The sequence below is a fragment of the Borostomias antarcticus genome, assembly GCF_949987555.1.
Source record: "Borostomias antarcticus genome assembly, chromosome: 1".
Classification (NCBI taxonomy): Eukaryota; Metazoa; Chordata; class Actinopteri; order Stomiiformes; family Stomiidae; genus Borostomias; species Borostomias antarcticus.
In genome coordinates, this window is record NC_140234.1 from 48,254,719 (window position 1) to 48,276,315 (window position 21,597).

Here is a 21,597-nt window from a genome sequence, read left to right on the forward strand (position 1 = left end):
ACCACCTATGGAGACTGCTGTGGCTGACTTGTTTGTGTGTGTGTGTGTGTGTGTGTGTGTGTGTGTGTGTGTGCATGCACACAAGCTGAGGTTTGTGTTTGTGATTGGCACACAATGCAGATGTGTGGGCAGCAGGTGCCATCTGGAAAGAGAGAGAGACAGAGAGAGATGGGAGGAGGGGGGGAGAGGACAGGGGGAGATGGGGCGGACGCTTTTTCAAAAAAAAAAAGAAAAAAAAAAGAAGTGTCCCTCTGCGTTTGATGTGTGGATAAAGGGAACGATCAGAGTGTAATCAATCAACAAACGCATGAGACAAACGAACGAAGACAAGAAACGCAACGACGCCCAATCAACTGCATCTCAGCCTGCCGCCCCGCCCGTTCGTCAATAGGCCCCCGTCATTGGCGGACCCCCAACTTCGCCACCATTGGTCGAGCTCCTGAATAGCGGTCCGTCGACGTTCCGTCGGAATTGTACGGTTGCGTGGCTTGTCGTCAGGGGAAAAGACTGAAAGCGCCATTCCGGTCACGATCGGTAGTGGGGACAATCGATGTCGGACGTCTAAGTGGCCATTTTGTGGAGCGCGCCAGATGCTTCTTTGCACAAGTTCATTATGTGGGATGGAGATGTTTTCGCCGGAGCAACCGTACCCCTACAAAGGCACAGCACGCTGTCCTTGGAGACCCCAACCATAAGGCCAATATTCCAGCCCCGCCCCTCACCTCCCCTCCAGCCCTATACCCAAAACAGACACCTTCCTCTCTAGTCTAATGTAATTTCCTTGAGTAGTCCAAGAGCAGCTCTCAATGGCTGCCCTCGTGGTCTGGTCATGGAAAAAAACGCCATTCTCCCTCAGGAGAAAGGGGGTAGGGGGGCATCTGTGAGCGAAACCAAAGCCTTCCTGGGTCTACCTACACATACCAGACAAAGACAGGTCTATTTTAGAATGAGATCATCCTCTATGAGAAACCTCTTCTTAGATGTTTCCAGAGGCGAGGGGGCGATCAGAAAAATGTCAAATTCTAAATTCACGGTAGGTTACTCTGAGGGTGTTATGACTGTTCCAACAAGCAGCGGGGGAACTAGAGGACTTAGGTCAGCGAAGAACTGCTGTTGCCTATAAGATACACAAATTGAGAGATCAGTGTTGTTTCATTAATCTTGATATTTCCAATAAAATGACACCAATGTAGTAAGGAATCAATCCAAACAAAGCTCCTGTGGAATGGCAGACTGATAGTTAGTATTGTGACTGGTGTAGGCCTAGTGGTGACTGAGGAAGTGGGTATACCAGCAAATATTCTGCAATTGTTCAGTTTTTACATTAAGAATAAGTGGATTGGGTATACTCTATATACCACCATATACCCTCGACTACTATAGTACAATAGTATATTATAGTATAGTACAAAATTATAGTAGGCTAGGCTATAATTTTAAACTATCCAGTAAGCCTAGGCTACAACTTTTCTATATGCTTGTGGGCATAGATAGATATGGCACAGATGGACAGCTCGAGTTAGACCTGTTATTATATCAACGCATTGTGCAAAAACAGAGGCTCGTTTACATGCAGGGGCCATCGAAAGTGGGTGGCGGGGCCTTTACTGCCATTCCAACTCCTCGCTGGCAATTGTGTGAGGTGATGCGGTGAATTATCCTACACGGTGACAGAGCCTCCTCTGCGGCTCACTGGCCCTCCCCGCAGGCGGGAGCTCTCTCTCATCCCTCGGGATCAACGGAGAGTGGAGACCATGCGTAGGAGGGCAGAACGGAACAGACAAAGCCTACACAACGAAAAGACTTGGACACAGCTTGGAGTTTTCCAACGACCCAAATAAGGCTTTATTTGTTTAGATGAAATGGAATAAAATCAATACTCTACGATCGATTCCTTGAAATATTTCCACTGTACATTATTTGTTGCACGTCTTTTGGCCTGTAGGCCAATTGTATGGCTTACATTGGTGGATAAAAAGTAGGTCTATTGTGCACTTGACAACATTTTCAATAAAATGTTGATAATATTAGAATAATAGCAAGTGACAATAATCCAATTCGCCTTACACGGGCCGTGTGCCCAGGATTTGTGACAAAATGGTTATTATCAATTTCACTAAGTGCAGTTTCGTGTTCTGTTATCGGGTCATGTCCATACTTGTTCTCTAATCCTATTTTGAGACAGAATACCCGCGATTGTATCCGCTAGGTGGCGACCTTGATCCGAAGCGACTCACCTTGGCCAGCGCCTCGCTCCGCTGGAGACAAGCTGCATGTAGGGATCACATCATGTGGATGCTAAAGAAGGTGAATCATTCCACGTTATAGGTAAAACTGGTCTACTCTGTTGACCATGTCTAGGACATTACCAAATCACATCTTATTTTCGACACTATAGTGCCAAAATGTAGCCTACGCTACTACTAACCTAACCAATGTTGAAATTCCACAATGACATCAAAATAATTGTGACATTAATCTTTGAGATTGAGATTTTCTCCTAACTTCCCGTTCAGTGGACCTATCACTCGGTGCAGGGCCGGCCCTAGCATTTCAGCAGCTCTAGGCGAGATTTGTTGACGGGGGGGGGGGGGGGGGGGTGCTGCTGCGCGATTTGTTGACGGGGGGGGGGGGGGGGGGGTTGTGCTGCTGCGCGATTTGTTAACGGGGGAGGCGCCGCATCGCATTGCGAAGCGTAATAGAGACAGTAGGGATTACGGAATGAAATTATTTTAATAAAAATAAAAAATAATTTTATTTTTATTTTTTTTTGGTGCTCCTTGGCCAGGCGCCCCTTGGCCATTTGGCGCCCTAGGCGACCGCCTATTTCGCCTATGCCTCGGGCCGGCCCTGACTCGGTGACACTTTTGACAAAATGCTCCTGTTAGCCAGTCACTCACACGGTGTCATTCTATCCCTGACTAGTGTCCACCATGAAGGTTCTATAAAGCCACCCATAAACGGGGGGTTGGGGTAGTTAATGATTATTTGCCCCTCTTTTCCCGTCCACTGCGTTTCCTATTTGGAGTGACTGGCTCGTCAGAGCGCTGGGCCCGCCTCCCGGCTGTGTTCGGATCGTCGCTCTCTCCTCGCTTCAAACACGATATTCCACAGGGAGAGAGAGAGAGAGCAAGACCTGTGCGGAGCGGAACGACGAGCAAAACGGCAACGACAAATGGCACTCATGGCTGGGATATTGTTTACGGCGACCTCGGTTCTACTTGGAATTTCGACTTTCGTTTCTTCGGCAAGGATTTATCCCCCTAACGAAGGTAAGCTTTGGAATAAGCGCGCAGCCCTGTGTCGGACTTTTCTCGGGGAGTTTGTAGGCTACTTCATCCAGTCCGTGTGTGTGTGCTAAGAAGCCCCAGTTCTGTTTATCCCGTAGCTTAGGCTATAGCGCAAGGACCTGCATTCACCGATCGGGGAAAACGCCAACAGGGATATTTTTTGCGCGTTGGCTTGTGTCCTTAGTGAGTGTTAAGATATGGGATCTCAAATGTGCGCATTGCCAAACGAACGGCTTGGTTGATACTGAGAGCCAAGTGAGCGCCTCGCCGAAAAGCTGGAGCGCTGGGTATCATGGGGCTCCTGTAGGGTGCGAGCGCAGTGTCCTGTTTCAAAATCATACTTTTAGACTGTCCATTCACGCCTTTTTATCAGCATATCCTTCGCTAAATATTATATTTGACTTGTGCCATTACCCAACGACTCTATTTTACGAAATCGCTCTATGCTGTCTATTGTAGCATAAAATATGAGCGGTGTGATTGTAGCTCATCACGTAGGCTATTGCAGTCACAGCTTGTAAAACTGATCTTAAAAACATCCCATAGGCTAATTATCCCATAACATCATTTATTCAAATATACTGAGCCACTATCCATGTCAGACCCATTGACTTCTAAATTATGGCCACATTAATTACACAGTCCATAATTTCATTAGTGCAACATCTGAAATTAGAGCCGTATAGGCATATTAAAATCAACAGTGCGCATTTCAGGGTTTTCGAAGGCAATTTCCTCATTGCGCACTTAGGTTTGGAGTGAGAATAGTGTTTTTTATTTATTTATTCTTGGAGCAAGTTCATTTAGACGCCCGTGGTTCTCTAATTGACTTGATTGATCACCATCCAACAGCAGGAGACGAAACGAAGTCTCAAGTATGAATTTTAAATTAAAAGTCAAAGTTTCATGGGCACTGGAGAATATAGCCTACTATAATTTTAGAATGCATAGGCTATACAATTTCCACTCGACTCCTAATTTAAAATGTCATGTCCCTTTGTTGGAAAACGGCGATTAGCTCAGTTTTCGGTTCTAACTTAAAAGGCTGCGCATAGGCTATGCGTATTGCAAGCAACAACATTTTCTCAAAAGTAATGCGTAATTGCAGTTTGATCGTAAACCGTGGCATATGGCACGTTAAGCACTGTGTAGGCCTACATTGAGAAACCATCGACTGAACAAACACAAGCCTTCCTCTAATTTTTCCGCAGCATATTCTCAGTAAGGTTCAATATTCATTGTGTTTTCAGGGATGTACGGAGGAGACGTTGAACTCTCTCTTTCTTGCTTTTCAGTGACGTTACTGGACTCTAGAACCGTGCAGGGGGAGCTCGGCTGGGTCGCCAACCCGACAGAAGGAGGGGTAAGTGCCCCTCGTTTAGACACAGTTCCCCGTTGAGTAAAATGGAGAGATGATGTCCTCTATACTAGCCTCCACGGGCCCCCCTCCCTCCCCGCTGCACCCTCTCTCATGCTTCCCTCCCTCTCACCGCTCACCAGTAATGGTCAGATGCGAGGCCGATACTGCAGCGGGCGTCGGGTTTCCTGAATAGACGGCGGATTGAGGTCTTTGTGGAGAAACTTTATATCCTTTTCCCCCATTGAGGTGCGGGGGGAGAGGAACTTGGCAGCGCAGAAAGGGTCCGCTGGAAGGGATGAATGAAGGGAAAGGGCAGAGGGTTCCAGTCCTTACCCGTAGGACGATTGGATTGGGCTATAAAGCGATAAGGAACGCGAGCGGACTAAATGCGCGAGGCGCAGGCCCGGCACCCGGTCATTTGTCCCCTATTAGGCCTTTGCCCAAAGTGAAGCATAGTTCATCGTCAAGAGTGTGGCCTACTGCACCAACCATAATATGTTCATATTCTTCTTGCTTTTACACATCTAGACCTATGTATAGCCTACATTTAATTTGTATTCCTAAACAGCAGCCCATGTAGGCTAGGGTTTTTTTTTTTTTCCGGAGTTTCCTCTTTGTCCCCCAGCTCCCTCACTCACTGGTTTGCTCATTATTGGCCGTTATGAACTTGGCTCATGCAGGCTGGTGTTGCTTGCAGGTCCCTCGTTCAGCCCTGTATATCAGAGCGGGGTGATTGACAAGGTCCTGGCTGCGTCCTGGCAGGATTTCATGGCCGCATTCACCTGCTCATTACTGCCAATTGCCCCCCATTCTCCCTCCGCTCTGCTATCTGGGGAAAGGTGCGGCCTTATCACCGCGCGGCTTGATTTCCACAACAAAAGGGCCAAGCAGAAGGAAGAAAGCGGCGTAGAGCCGCGGGGAGAGTCACTTTCTCAAACCATAGCCTGCGCCATGTTTAGCGTTATCTTCTCCCCTCTAGGGAATAGGGTTTTACTCAAGATTATTTATGATAACACGTTAAATCAAATTCAGCGCAGCCCACATCCTTTCCGTCGTATAATCGCTCTGTTTGGGTTGGCTTATCTAAATAGAACAAGATACTACAGCGCCAGTTGTCTGCTCTTGTTTTAAAGGCAGTTAAAACAAAAACTATTTTTAAACGTCATTGTGAAAAATTTAAGAGCAGCACACCGTTAACCGACTACGCTGAGGCTTTCAAGACGTGCTTTTGCTTGCCTGTGCTCTGAGACTCGTTATCAAGAGTAAAATAAACATGTCCCTCAATGAAAATAAGCCAGGCCGTTGTCGATAACGTAATCCATGCACTTCACACAGACGTACAGTGATTTCATTCTAATGCACGTGTGCTGTCCAAGCATGTCTCACCCCAAAATCATTTAACATGACGAAAGGCAGATTCACGTTGCATGAACATTAACTCGGCGTCCTTATATTCCTTATAGGCATATATCCCTTATAGCTCTCTTTTCGTCTCTACTATTTTCTTGTCCTCCATAGTTCCCTCAATTCTTTACATAGTAGGCTAGCCTATTCCTATAGCCCATTCTTTAACAGGCCTTTTGGAATTTAGCAGACTTGCCTAGTTCTAATTGACCTGGCCTAACATGAATTATTAATTTAATGACATGTTTATAAATTGGCCCATTGAGATACATTTGTCCTGCTATTTTGGTCTCTCAATGTGCTTTGCGCACGTTTGCTTATTCTCTGCTCACGCCGGCTTTTGACCATAATCCCTATGTTGTTCTCTTAACTGCTCTCTAACTTTGTCCTGACGTTTCCCCCACAGTGGGAGGAGGTGAGCATCATGGATGAGAAGAACACGCCCATCCGGACGTACCAGGTGTGCAACGTGATGGAGCCCAACCAGAACAACTGGCTGCGGACCGACTGGATCCCGCGCGGCGGCGCCCAGCGCGTCTACATCGAGATCAAGTTCACGCTGCGAGACTGCAACAGCCTGCCGGGCGTCATGGGCACCTGCAAGGAGACCTTCAACCTCTACTACTACGAGTCCAACAACGACAAAGAGCGCTACATACGTGAGAACCAGTTTGGGAAGATCGACACGGTGGCGGCCGACGAGAGCTTCACGCAGGTGGACATCGGCGACCGCATCATGAAGCTCAACACAGAGGTGCGGGATGTGGGGGCGCTGAGCCGCAAGGGCTTCTACCTGGCCTTCCAGGACGTGGGCGCATGCATCGCCCTGGTGTCCGTCCGGGTCTTCTACAAGAAGTGTCCCCTGGCCGTCCGGAATCTGGCCCAGTTCCCGGACACCATCACCGGGGCGGACACGTCCTCGCTGGTGGAGGTGCGCGGCTCGTGCGTGGATAATTCCGAGGAGCGCGACGTTCCCAAAATGTACTGCGGGGCGGACGGGGAATGGCTGGTGCCCATCGGGAACTGCCTGTGTAACCCGGGATACGAGGCGCGCAACACGGAATGCCAGGGTAAGAGGAGGAGCCTAACCCTAACCCTAACCCTTTATTTTGCTGGGTCGTGTTTTAAGTATTTTATCTGCCTGTGCCGTCTCTCTCTCTCTTTCTCTTTCTCTCTCTCTCTCTCTCATTCTCTCTCTCTCTCTCTCTCTCTCATTCTCTATCTCTCTCCCTCTCTCTCTCTCCCTCTCACTCTGTAGCTCATTTTCCTCCTCCGTCCGATCCCTCTGTCTCTGCTCCTGGAGGCAGGCAGGGTAATGGGGGCGATGATGATTGTGAAGCGGAGTAATTGGCTCGTCTTTTGGGGAGGTGTTGTGGTGCAAGGTGTCCCATGAGGACTGGGACCTCCGTGGGGGGTGGGGGGTGGGGGGTGGGGGGGTCAGACCGAAGCTACCCCGTGTAGCTTCCAGTATCTCTCTCTCTCTCAACCCCTGCCAGGTTAATCCCAGTAGGCTGCCAGGGGAGCGAAAGCAAGAGATTAGATATGTTTATCATTCCAAGCAGGTGTGAGAGAAGTGAAAATGCATAGGACTGAAAGAGAGCTGAAATAGAGCTGAAATAGAGCTGAAACAGAGCTGAAACAGAGCTGAAACAGAGCTGAAACAGAGCTGAAACAGAGCTGAAATAGAGCTGAAACAGAGGTGAAACAGAGGTGAAACAGAGGTGAAATAGAGCTGAAATAGAGGTGAAATACGGCTGAAATAGAGGTGAAATAGAGCCATTTAGCAAATGGACAGAGCGTTCAGAGTATATCTAATCTAAATCTAAAGTGAAGCCTCAGGCTCTGGTACATGACGGCAGTAGCCCGATCATCCATTTCCAGAGAATATTATCGGGGCATAAAAACAATAATTTAATTACAGGATCCGAGGGAAGGGGGTGAGGGGTGTGTGGTCTTTATTCGGCCACACAGTGACACATTGCACACACAACGAGAGGCGACATGACACACAACACACACACGCATGCGATTTTTGGGTGTCGTCAGTGGAAATTACTCAGTGCATTGCACAGCTGTCCTCCTCCAGGGTGGCCAGGAGTAGTGGGCAAGTCCACGTGCTCAGTCCAGGTCCTGGTCAGGGACCGGACTGAAGAGCATCTGCTGTTCTGCATGTTTTTCTTATTGGGTTCTTTGGGAGGAAACCCTTGCGAACACGGGGAGAACATGCTTCCTGCCGTGAGGCGACGGTACTAGGTACTGCGCTACCGTGCCGCACGGGAGCGATTTCTCCGGTTCAGTGTCTTGCTCAAGGATACTCTGGGATCGAACCGGGGACCTTGTGATCCCCAGCCGGCCGAGCTACGTGCCGCCCAAACAAATGAGTTTGGATACTAGTGTGTTCAGTAGGATGTTACTGGTAGCAGGCCTCAGGTAGCGTGTGTTGTGGGTAGTGTATTGTCTCCTACCCTACAGTAGTGCATTATGGGTGGTTGAGCTGTGTGTTGGGCCCGCTGTCGCCGAGTGTCAGCTGCTCAGACAGTCGGTAGTTTTGCCAGGCAGGTTTACAGCCTCCCGGTACCCCCCCCCTCCATCCCATGTAAAGAGTAGTGGGCCGTTCCAGCGTGGGGTCAGAGGCTGGGCACGGGTGATTAACGGAGATGGGGGGGGGGGGGGGGGCACTCCACCTCGCTTAATTTACGGGGGAGCCCTTTAAGCGGTATCTCGGAGGACTAATTGTGCGACAAACAGACGTGGTGATTTAGGGTAGCCGTTTGGTGGGGTGGCTGTGTGTGTGTGTGTGGGGGGGGGGTTTGGAAGGGGGTAGCATTTCTGGGGGAAGAATTTCCTTGGAATGCTACCCGTCTCCCCCGTGGTGGTGGTCCAGAATGGCCCAGGCCGGGTTTCTCTCCCCTGGGTCAGTTTCAGAGAGGGAGACCAGAGATGGGGGGTGAAGGAAAGAGAGCACATGGATTGTTTACTGCAGCAGTTAAAGAAAATCTCCCCGTTTGAGTTCCTTGTGCAATTTCTCACAGGCAATAAAATACCCAGCTACTACTACCGCTCATGTTTTATATAGAATATATAGGCTGTTGTAACTTCTCTTCTGTGTGAGCGAAGTACCAGCCTATTTTTTTTCAATGTTTTTTTTCAACAAGCTGCCCTTGCCAGAAGAGACAGAAAGCGTTTCAAGCAGCGCATTGCTGTGTGCCTTGGTTTAATCCTTGTGCGAGTGTGTGTGTGTGTGTGTGTGTGGGAGTGGGAGCCAGAAGGGTACACATTCAGCCCCCCAGTCTCCAGGGCTGCTGGGGGTGTGGGCGTGGGGTCATCCCCAGTGTTTGAAGGGTTAAAAGGTGGAGCTTACTGTCAGACCTTCAAGTGCACCGATGAGCTGTTTAATATTCCCCAGCGTGACAGCCCTACGAGCCGGGGGCTCAACTCCAACATGAGGATGTTTACCAAGAGACATATAGGGTTGGGGGGTGGCAGGGGAGGAGGGGGTCCCAAGCCCTCTGTCGTAGGGGGTAGAGAGTGTGTGTGTGTGTGTGTGTGTGTGTTGTGACCAGGTCCAGTCAGGAAAATAGTGCAAGAGTATTTTAGAGTGGTGCGTGCATATTGGTTTGTCCCAAGTCATCTGTGAGAAACGGGGTTAGTTAAGTTGGGTCAGTGTGTGTGTGTGTGTGTGTGTGTGTGTGCTCGCTGAGGTTATGGGGTTACCTTGGCCTCTGGTTCCCAGCCAGGGTGAATAGGAGTCCTCCATCATTGTTGTGGTGAGGCTGGTCCGAGGGGGGTGTGTGGGGGGGGGCAGTGTCGGCACTGCCGGCGGCGGCGAAGGGGGGGGATTGGGGGGCATTGTGAACACTGGCAGGAGGTCAGAGGTCACTCACTTCTTCATCCATCTTGCTGGTGCCCCTGACAGGGTCGTGGGCCAGGATTGATGAAGACGTCAGGGCTTTGACAGCTGGGGGGCGGGGGGGGCGGGCGGGGGTACGAGGGGCCGAGGAGAGAGGAGCACAGGGGGCAATGAAAAAAAGAGAGAGCGGAGTCTCTGTCTGTTTGCTTATCGGTGCCTTTGCTTGTCTCACCCCCGTCCCCCCTCACCTCTTGTTGTAGTGTCCCTCTCGCTAGTCATCTGGTGGGGGAGGGGGGGGGGGGGGGGGGGGGGGTTATGTATTGGAGGGGGGGGGTGGGGGTGTGCTGGTGTACGTCGGGCAGTGTGTGTGATGTCCGTGTTTCACAGGATGTGCGTAGGATCGCGATTGCCAGTTTGTGTTTGTGAGCAGGGCAAGGTAATAGCTGGGCTTGTCAGTGTGCGTTGTGTGTGTGTGTGTGTGTGTTTTTGGGCTTATGCGTCTGTCGCAAGGTTCTGTGTGTAGCCGCTCCTGTGTGTATTGGGGAAAGTGGGGGTTTGGGAAGTGTGAGAGTCATGTTGAGAGTCGAGTGTGTGTGTGTGTGTGGAGAAGGGGGGGGGGATTTGCTTGAAGCGTGAAGGTGACAGACGCTTTTGACACTTCTGGTTGGGGACAGACTGCTAGGTCATGGTTGAGCTGTTAAACCTAACGCACTGTCCTCACAACGTCTGCTAGACAAACACTACCCTAACAAAACACACTGCTCTTTCTAGTCTAAAACACACTGCTCTCTCTAGTCTAAAACACACTGCTCTCTCTAGTCTAAAACACACTGCTCTCTCTAGTCTAAAACACACTGCTCTCTCTCTAGTCTAAAACACACTGCTCTCTCTCTAGTCTAAAACACACTGCTCTCTCTCTAGTCTAAAACACACTGCTCTCTCTCTAGTCTAAAACACACTGCCCTCTCTCTAGTCTAAAACACACTGCCCTCTCTCTAGTCTAAAACACACTGCTCTCTCCAGTCTAAAACACACTGCTCTCTCTCCAGTCTAAAACACACTGCTCTCTCTCTAGTCTAAAACACACTGCTCTCTCTAGTCTAAAACACACTGCTCTCTCTCCAGTCTAAAACACACTGCTCTCTCTCTAGTCTAAAACACACTGCTCTCTCTAGTCTAAAACACACTGCTCTCTCCAGTCTAAAACACACTGCTCTCTCCAGTCTAAAACACACTTCTCTCTCTCCAGTCTAAAACACACTGCTCTCTCCAGTCTAAAACACACTGCTCTCTCTAGTTTAAAACACACTTCTCTCTCTCCAGTCTAAAACACACTGCTCTCTCTCTAGTCTAAAACACACTGCTCTCTCTCTAGTCTAAAACGCCACACCACCTGCAACGTGACGTGTATTTACCTGAATCAGCCTGCTTGTGTGGTAAGAGCTTAACATCGGTTTGAAGTCAGGCTGCGGAAGAAATTGCGACAGAAGAGTGTGATCCTTGCGATTTGTTTCAGGTTGTAGCCCAAAACACTATTCGTCAGCCACATTTGTAATCTTTGCGAGCTGAGACTGCAACTTTATTAGCAGGTAATGCGGGGGTATTAAGTATGAGGTTCTTTTCCTGTGTTGAAGTCATTATATTACTATGTAGGCCTCTTCTTCTCTGGCTGTGTGTTGACAGTGTTAACTATGCACCAGGGAGCATCATATAAACTCACCGCATAATTCTATTTAGCCCTCCGGTCCCTCAAGAGTCTAAATAGAGAGACTCTCTCTCTCTCCCTCCCGTCCCCCGTCCTCTGCATTCATACAAATAGGCCATTTGCATCTGTCTCTGTTTTGTTTCGTTGCTCCTCTCTGCCTGTCTCTCGCCCACCCCCCCATCTGTCTGTCCCCCCTCTCTCCCTCTATCCCCCCCCCTCTCTCCCTTCCTCCCTCTCTCTCTCTCCCCCTCTCCCTCTCTCTCTCTCTCTCTCTCTCTCTCCCTCTCTCTCTCTCCCTCTCTCTCTCTCCCTTCCTCCCTCTTTCTCCCCCTCTCTCTCCTTCTCTCTCTCTCCCCCTCTCCCTCTCTCTCTCCCCCTCTCTCTCTCTCCCTTCCTCCTTCTCTCTCTCTCCCCCTCTCTCCCCCTCTCTCTTTCTCCCCTCTCTCTCCCTCTATCCCCCCCTCCCCTCTGGCCGGCGGGGTCGTTAGCGTTTGTCAGCCTGTCTCTGGTGACAGCGGCAGGAAGTGGGCTGAATAATGAGATTAGCGTCTCTGTCGTGAGGCTGAGCACCGTGGTGAACATTATCTCCTGTCTCTATTCTGACACGCACACACACACGCGCGCACGCACACATGCATGTACGCATATGTACACTCACATACGTACGCACAAACACATACATGTATGCGCGCACACACACACACACACACACACACACGCATAGAATGGACGCGAACGTAGGCGTCACTTCCTTCTCTCTCTCCGGAGGAGACTCGTTTTGTGTCTGAATGGAGACGAGGAATCCATTACCACCTGGGAGGAGAGACGAGCAAGTGATGAGAAAAGAGGACAAAGTGTCTCTGGAGGGACAGCGCTTCCCTCTCTCCGCTCTTCCAGACGGTCTCTCTGCCTGTTCCCCCGGAATAATTGCAGCCCTCGCCGCCGCCGCGTCTTAAAACATCCTCATTTTTCTCGTTTGTTTAGCTGCACTTACGGAAAGAAAAAAAAACAACCTCCTCCACCTCTCTGTTTCCTCCCCCCTCCTCCTCCTCCTCCTCCTCCTCCTCCCGGTCAGGGTGTAATTCAGCCGTCATTACCGAAGGTGCTGAAGTGTTTTTCCTGCCAGAGCTGCTGTCCTGGCCCCGAGGCCCCCCCCCCCCCCCCGCGCCCCCCCCTCACTCATCGGCCTCTCTCCTCACGCCTCGTCAGGGCCAGGAAGAGACCGCTGGCCAAGCGCGGCCCAAGTGGACGGACGGACGGATGGACAGGCGGGAGGCGGCGCCGAAAGCCGCGCGTATCTCGCTCCGCGCCAACCGCCCCGCTTAGAACCTGGTCCTGTCAGAACGCCGCGAGGGTGGGGTGGGGGGGGGGGGGGTGGTTGAGAAGAGAGGGAAAAAAATAAAAAGGTATTGAAGGCAGCTCTCTCTCTCTCTCTCTCTCTCTCTTTCTCTCTCTCTCTCTCTCTCTCTGGACCCCAGACTATCCCCCCCCCCCCCTCCCCTCTCTCTCCTCCCTCATCTTTTTGAAAAGCATCCTCTCTTTGAAGCCAGCGATGGGAAGACGGGACGATTAAAGCAGTCACTAAGCAAATTAGCATGTCAAAAGCCCCCGAATCAATACCTCCCTCTCTACCCACACACCCCTGCAGTCCTGCCCTGAGCCCCCCTCGCTCTCCCGCTCTCTCTCTTTTCCATAGCCTCCCCCGTTTTGCGCTCTCTCACCCCTCGTCCACACTGCTTACTCTCCATCTATTATTCTCTCTCTCTCTCTATCTCTCTCTCTATCTCTCTCTTCCCCTTTCATTCACTCCCTCGCTCTGTGCTTGCTCCCCTGGAAAAGCTGGGTTGATGGACAGAGGGGAGGGTCCAGCAGAAAGAGAGAGAGAGAGAGAGAGAGAGAGAGAGAGACGTGGGCTCTAACCAGCGCAGGGCAAATCATCTGCAAGAAAGAGGGAGGGTAAGAAAAGAGGCTGATGGGTAATGAAAGGAAAAGAGGCTCCCTGCTACTTCACTGAGCTGATGGAGGGAGAGAGAGAGAGAGAGAGAGAGAGAGGGAGTTAAGTGGAGGAGATTTAGTTCTAGTCTGGCAGCCGTCCGCTTTCCACACTTCATCCAGCGTTTCGACTTCACACCGAAACCGACCTTTTGATGGATCCCAAGCCACTGCGTGTGTGTGCGTGTGTCAGAGTCAGGGAGAGCAGCTGGAACGGACAGGGGGGGGGAACAGAGAGAGAGAGAGATCAGGGAGAGAGAGAGAGAGAGAGATCAGGGAGAGAGAGAGATCAGGGAGAGAGAGAGAGAGAGATCAGGGAGAGAGAGAGAGATCAGGGAGAGAGAGAGAGAGAGAGATCAGGGAGAGAGAGAGATCAGGGAGAGAGAGAGAGATCAGGGAGAGCAGCTGGATCCGACAGGGAGAGGAACAGAGAGAGAGAGTGACAGAGGGATAGGGAGAGAGAGAGAGAGATCGGGGAGAGGAACAGAGAGAGAGAGAGTGACAGAGGGATAGGGAGAGAGAGAGAGAGATCGGGGAGAGGAACAGAGAGAAAGAGAGTGACAGAGGGATAGGGAGAGGCAGACCAGACCAGACCAGAAAGATGAATGGTCATGGCCTGATAAACGTCCGGAGACGTGAGCGGGGGGTCGCGGGGGGTCGCGGGTTACAGGCGGTGCTCAGTCTTTCAACAAGCGCAGCCTCGTTAAATCACGACCTCTCAAGCGGGAGTCAATATAACTGGACCAGGGCTGAGTCTAACCCACCTGGATTACGGAGGGAGGGATGGAGAGAGAGAGAGATGATGGAGGGAGGGATGGAGAGAGAGAGAGATGAGGGATGGAGAGAGAGATGATGGAGGGAGGGATGGAGAGAGAGAGAGATGATGGAGGGAGGGATGGAGAGAGAGATGATGGAGGGAGGGATGGAGAGAGAGAGAGATGATGGAGGGAGGGATGGAGAGAGAGAGATGATGGAGGGAGGGATGGAGAGAGAGAGATGATGGAGGGAGGGATGGGGAGAGGAGGGATGGAGAGAGAGAGAGATATGATTGAGGGAGGGATGGAGAGAGAGAGATGATGGAGAGAGAGAGATGATGGAGGGAGGGAGGGATAGAGAGAGAGAGAGATGATGGAGGGAGGGATGGAGAGAGAGAGAGATGATGGAGGGAGGGAAGGGGAGAGGGGCGAACGAGTACGGGCCCGGCGCCATGAAGATGGAGGTACATCAGTGCAACTAAGAGACTCACAGAGGGAGAGAGAGAGAGGTAGGGGGTGGGGGGGTCGTAGGCGAGAGGGAGAAAGGGAGTCTAAAAACAGAAAAAGTGCGAGGAACTCGACGCGTAAATCCAGTGGCGTCCCCACTTCAAAGTGGGCTGTCCAAAAGTCTATGTCTAAATTCAACTTTCTTTGTTCTTGTCGGGGGGTGGGGTGGGTCTTCCTGTCACCGCTCTGTCCGTGTGTCTATCCACACGTCAGTGGTGGGAGCTCCCCCAGCGCCACACATTAGCGCTGTAACCTTGCCTGGCCGTCGGCCATTAACCTAAATATCAGGTTACCCACCTCGCCCCCCCCGCCGCCAGGTTCAACCGGCCCGGAGGGGCAACCCCGGGGGTTAATGACAGGGGCGTTCCCATGACAACAGCAGCTGACACCGCTTCGAGTGAGGGGTATCGCTTCCATGTCAACACATGACCTCATTTCTGGATTGGGGGGGGCTTTTTAAGAAGAGGAAAGTCGGTGGGAGTAGCGCTAGGCTAAGTGACACGGCGAGAGGTCGGAGGTCAAATGAGTGACAGACGTGGCGGGGGCCGTGTGAGCGCGGTGGCATGACGCCAGAGGAGTGTTTGCAGAGGTGATGACCCGGCGAAGTTGTGTTCACGCATGTGGAAAAGCGCACGCGGCTTGCATATTAACCTAACCTAACCTGGATAAAAAAAAAAAATGTCTCCAATGGATATATTTGACAAAAACAGGTTAATATACAAGCCGGTTTTCATTGATAACTCAAAGCGGGGAGAGCCAGGAACGTGCATCTACATTTCACCTGTTCGTGGACGCGCGTAGGCCAGAAAAGCACAACTGCGCAAGTACAAAAGGCACCAGAAATAGTCAGATGACTACAAATTTGCCAAGATGGCGCGGTTCAATAGGGCTTGACTTTAAATTTCGAATCCTGGGGGCCTGGCGTGCACACACACGGAACGCCACTGCACTCACACACGCACCTAGTGAGAGCTTGCGAGCTTGGTGCACTTCTCACACGCACACTTACACACACACACACACACACACAATGGAAGGTGTTTTACCCCAGACAGACTGACGGCTGGGAGCTCCTGGTGGATTACCTAAACAAACAACCTAAAAATACCCTGTTTTTTCTTTTTTACGATCTAACCCCGTCCTCCCACCGCCCCCTCACACCCACACACACCCACACACACCTGACCCCACCTTCCACCTAGCCCCCCTGCCCCTTGACAAATCACAAGGTTAATGTTAAACTGCGACCATGACCAGTTAGGTTAGTGTGTGTGTGTGTGTGTGTGTGTGTGTGCGTGTGCGCGTGTGTGTGTGTGTGTGCGTGCCAGCTCGACACCGTGACACCTGATTCGACGTGGCCCCATGGAAAGGAGCGGGCTACATGTCTCTTTTGGCCCTGAGGCATATGAGATACGACCGGGCGGTGGGTGATGTCATGCTGCCCTACGAGGTCAGAGCAGCTACCTGAGGCAGCTCCCAGGTCGCACCTCTGCAGAAACCAGGCCAGCGGCGCCAGATGGAGCTCGTTGGCGTAGCGTAACGCACTTGAGGAGAAACGCTGACACCCTGTTGACGTTTACCTCATTCCTTATGAGTCGCCGTCGCAGCGGTTTCCCCTATCACGGTGTCTTCCTGTGGACCTATTTTTAGTATGTGTGTGTGTGTGTGTGTTTGTTTGTTGTGCATGTTTTGTGTCCTCGTACGTCTTCCCCCTTCCTGTCCTATTCTTCTCGACTTTATACACAGTATTTTGTAACCCGCCCACGTGTTGATCTGTGTGCAGTACGAGTGTCAGCAACCACAACAACATCTGCATATGCCCCCCCCGCCCCCCTCTCTTAATTCTCTCTAATTGAATAAAAACTCTGTCATTGTAAAGAATAAAAGAATATCAGGAAAGCTTGCCAGACCACTGCAGACCTTGGGGAAATTTCACAGAGACAACAGGCTGAGTCGGAGTTAGCTTACCGGTTTATCGGCTCCTGCTGCGTCACTGTCCTTGTGCTAGATTGCTCACACCAAGCCTGGCGTGTGTGTGTGTGCGTGTGTGTGCGTGTGTGTGTGTGTGTGTGTGTGTGTGTGTGTGCGGCTGCGCCTGTGTCCATGTCTGTGTGTCTGTGCATGAGTGATGTGTCTGTGCATGAGTGATGTGATGTTGAAGTGTGCTTTTGTACAGCTCAAGTGTGTTGGAGGAGCTTTTGTGTGTGCTGAAGAATGTGCAGGTGCTCAGAAAGTGTGCTTATCTGAATCAGAATCAGAAAGAGATTTATTGGCCAATTATGTTCACACACACACACAAGGAATTTGCTTCCGGACAATTTTGACTCAAGCCATATTACAGGCAAGATACAGACAATGAACATATTATTTACAGACAATGCACACTATTCACAATATACATTACACTATACAAGCAATATACAGATGTGTGTGTGTGTGTGTGTGTGTGTGTGTGTGAGAGAGAGAGAGAGAGAGTCAATGAGTGTGTGTATTGGCTACTTTGTATAATAGTCCATTACCCACCTGCAGTGTGACTCCTGGGTCACAAAAGGTCCTGTGCGTTCTGGCGCTGTGCCCAGGTCGGGTGGTGCCACCCTCCGAAGCTGGCATGGGCAAAGGAGTCTGGAATCTGAGTAGCCCCCCCCACCATCACCCCGTGCCCCCCGTGCCAACTCAAACACCCACACAAAGATGGATCTGTCCAAACCCCCTGCCACTGTCTCCTACTACTGTCTTGCTGCCTCTTCTTGCTTTCTTTTCAATTCTCTCTCTCTCCCTCTCTCTCTCTCTCTCTCTCTCTCTCCCTCTCTCCCTCTCTCTCTCTCTCTCTCCCTCCCCCCTTTTCCTCCGTCCTTTCCCAGCAGTCCCCTCCACACCCTGTGTTCATTCTAGAGGGGTGTTACTTGTCCGCTCCGAGGCAGCGGGGTGTAATTGGGTAGATTTCTCTGATATTAGCCATTGTGCTGCCGAGAGGCCCTTGTTCCCCGTCGTCCAGCTCACGAGGAACAGGATGGAGGAGAGCTGGGGCGGACGAGGGCGCGGAGCGGGGAAGTAGCAGGGCCTGCTCGTTAGCAAGAACGGGTTCGGACTGCAGGAAGTCCTCGAACAATAATTTCAATATTTCAGTTATGCAATTCAAATAATAACAATAGTACTGTAGCCAAGCGGGTGCCAGGAGATCTTTTGCTGATAGGTGTTTGTGTTGTGAGCTATAGGCGACCTAGCAGCCTTTCTGCGGAACTGTAGTGGGCTAAAATGTTGCTTGTCAAAGCAGTAAGTTATTGTGAGGAAGTATTTTTCCACTTTACCTCAGGTTTTTCCTCATCCGGTCCTTTGGCTTGTGTTCATGGGTGTCAGGTAGAGACATTTTAATTAGGCCACCTTCTTGGGTGGCGCTCGACTGATGGATTGCTAGTCTTGAAAATACAGTTATAAATCATTTCGACCTGACAGATAGACTTCTGGCAACTGCAAGCTCGCCCTGGCACAAGCGCCTAGTGTCTTTCTAGGTCTTAACAGTGCTAGGCCTTTCAATTGTCAGCGTTGTTGGCCTTCTTGGCTTTGTCCGTTGGCTAATTAGCGATATAGCGCTAATGTCTACCCCGATGCCGTTGTTATCCTTGTTTGCGTAGCATTGTTAGCCGTGTTTGCGCTCCCAAGACACTGTTCCCACCAGGTCAAGGTTAAGACGCGTGGCGAGTGTCCGTCATCAATCATGGTGATCGGTTTCGGTGGCCGTGTGTCCCTCATCCATCACGCTGATAGGTTTCGGTGGCCGTGTGGCTGTGTGTCACCGTCAGGGCCTGAGGTAATTAATAACCCCCGGCGACAGAATTAATGACTTAACCTGTTCCACTCTCCTGCTGTTCCAATGACAGATGCTAATGGTTAGCGGGTTGTTGGACCCTCTAATGGCTAACAGCTCAGGTGTGTGGATTCAGATGTGCTTTTTATCTGTGTGAGCAGTGTGAGCGGGTTGGTGGGGGCTGTGTGTGTGTGTGTGTGTGTGTGTGTCAGTTTTAGGGTGGAGGGTGAGAGTGTGTGGGGGCGGGGGGGGGGGCACTGTGTGTCCATTTTGTGAAAGCTGCTTCTATTCAGGTAGCGTCTCCGAGAGCATAAACAGCCCTCTTCTGGAATAGCAATGCTGCAGTGTTTGGTGTAGCTCAGGTACAGCTGCCACCTGGGCAACAGTGACGGCTTTCCATAGGGGGAAGAGGGGAAGAAAGGAGGAGAGAGGGCTAGAGAGAGAGAGAGAGAGAGAGGCAGGCTGAAAAAAGCGTGTGGGCTCCTTGAGGAGGAGGAGAGGCCCTTCTAGCCTTGAGGTATGAAAACCGATCTCTACGTTTTGAAAGAGAGGCTTTGTGAGGACACCTCAGACTGCTCTTCATAAGAGCTCTCACTGTCTGTTATGACTGAGGAAGAGAGACTGAATTTCAACACCAAAAGAAAATAAAGCGTTTGCTTGAAAGAGATTGGAAACGATATAGTTTGAGCACACATGGCATACGATTCTTTTCTCCGGCTAAAGGAAGTGATTGTTCTGCCTGGGCAAGCCCAGTTATATTGTATGCCATGTGTGTTGCGTGTTGCATTCCTAGGTTTTGGACTCCTATTGTAATATGTCTTTCTCTCATGCACTAAGTCCCCAGAGTATTAGAGGCTTTGTTGGGGAGGCTGTTGGGTGGGTATGGCCCATCTTCAGTGGTGTTTGGGTCATTTGAGGTGGGGTTTGGCGGGTGGATGTGTGGGCAGCTGCGTTTTTGTTGGCTACTGGGTTGGTTAGCTTTCGACACGCATTCGAGGACCCACGTAGGCAGTAGCCTATGTCAGGCCAACTTTGTTGAGTTTTAGTTGACTAGTGCGTGGGCAGTCGGTCTTTGTAGCGCTAGCTTTTGTGATTTTTGCCGCATTGACGGTTTTGTTTTGAACAGAGGTTTTTTCCCTCCTCTCACGCAGCACGGCCAATTCACGAGCAGAATCCCTGGCACCCCGACAAAACTACTCATTAACTCTGACAAACCCCCGTCCCAAACGTGATTCAGATTATAGACAACAGCGAGAGAGAGAGAAGGGGGAGGAAGACTCACAAAGAAAAGACTAAAGCAATAGAGGATTGAAAGAGTGAAAGAACTGAGGGGGGGTCCCTGTCTGGAAGGGATTCCATTTTGAGCTGCCGTTCCAGAATGGAACAGTAAGTCACCGGTCTCTTTGTCTGCCTTTGATCTGGCTGCTCTGGGATCTGGCACCTGACAAACACGCTCCCTGTCAAAGAAGACACGCAGAGAGAAAGAGAGAGAGAGGGATGGAGGGAGAGAGAGAGAGAGAGGGATGGAGGGAGAGAGAGAGAGAGGGACACGCAAACAGAGATAATGGGAGAGGGAGATGGTTGGAGAGAGGGGGAGAGAGAGAGAGAGAGAGAGAGAGAGAAAGAGTAGGAAGGAAACAGAGATGGAGGTGGAGTGAGAGAGGGAAGTATAAAGAGCCAAGAAGATGGCATGCAGGAAGAAAAGAGAGGTGGAAGGAAAGAGAGGAGGAAGGAAAGAGAGGTAGAAGGAAAGAGAGGGGGAAGGAAAGAGAGGTAGAAGGAAAGAGAGGAGGAAGGAAAGAGAGGAGGAAGGAAAGGGAGGAGGAAGGAAAGAGGGGGAAGGAAAGAGAGGTAGAAGGAAAGAGAGGAGGAAGGAAAGAGAGGAGGAAGGAAAGAGAGGTGGAAGGGATTCTTGAGGAGGAGGAAGATTAAGTGAGAAAGAAAAAGAAAGGATGGAGCTGAGCTGTAGGGACTGGAAAAAGAAAAACAAGTTAGATTTGTGAGAGAGAATATGATCAGGCCTCCTTAGCTGGACTCTATAAATAAGTGCATGGTGTGTGTGTCCATGCAAGTGTGTGTGTGTGTACTGGTGTTTGTCAAGGCTGGGCCAGGGCAGTGATAAATCCACAGAGTCTTAAGGGAGATTCCTCGCCGAAGCCCTGGTCGTCCAGACCACCCACTGCTGCGGTCTTCCTCCTCGCACACACACTCATAATGGGACGCTAATTCCCCGGCTTTGCTGGGATTCCACCCTCTCTTCCCTGCACCTTTTTTCTATTTCTCCGGGGCACTAGCCGTTATAAACCACACTACTATGTTGACATCACATTTTACACAGCAAAACAAAACAAAATCGTCCCGGGATGCATGAGTTTTAAAACCGCAGAAGACTATGCCAGCTTATTTCTATGTGGTGATTAAGGATATTTTTTGAGGCCGTGGTAAAGAACTGGGATACTGGGGGCTGGTGTGTGTGTGTGTGCGTGTGTGCGTGTGTGCATGTGTGCGTGTGTGTGTGTGGGAGGGGCTTGGTTTGGCACCTCAGGGTCAGCCCAGCATGGCTTAATTATTAAAGAGTAAAAAACTCATCAGCCCTACTCAGTGTGAACTGAACTATTCCACTGCCGCGGTCAACTTCCCTTTAGAAAGAAACTTAAGACCCACAGGCTCAGGAGCAAGAGCTTCAATTAAGTCTCCCCCCAGCTTCCAGAGAGAGGCCATCAGTCTAAAACAGCTGGTCACCCCCCCAAACCCCCCAGCCCCCCCCCTTCCACCCTGGCCGGCTTCCCGGTCAACGCACATCGACAAAAACCTGACACTTCTCTCCCGAAGCGGTCACAACCCATCTCGCTGATCCCCTCACACAATACCCACAAGTCCCAGTGTCTCGTCCCCGGGACGTGATTGGGCGTTAAAAAGGTCGTCAAAG

General features: G+C 50.8%; 1 protein-coding gene across 2 annotated transcripts in view; it reads left to right on the plus strand.

Moving 5' to 3' along the window:
- The first annotated feature begins 3,151 nt into the window (after nucleotides 1–3,151).
- The window catches only part of LOC311312551 (ephrin type-A receptor 4), a 54,209-nt gene continuing 35,763 nt past the window's right edge, over nucleotides 3,152–21,597 (plus strand). For both annotated transcript variants that reach the window (XM_084442512.1, XM_084442513.1), the window contains exons 1-3: nucleotides 3,152–3,272; nucleotides 4,586–4,653; nucleotides 6,461–7,124. In XM_084442512.1, coding sequence (XP_084298638.1) covers nucleotides 3,176–3,272; nucleotides 4,586–4,653; nucleotides 6,461–7,124 — 829 coding nt within the window. In that variant the 5' untranslated portion in view covers nucleotides 3,152–3,175. The remainder of the gene's footprint in view (nucleotides 3,273–4,585; nucleotides 4,654–6,460; nucleotides 7,125–21,597) is intronic.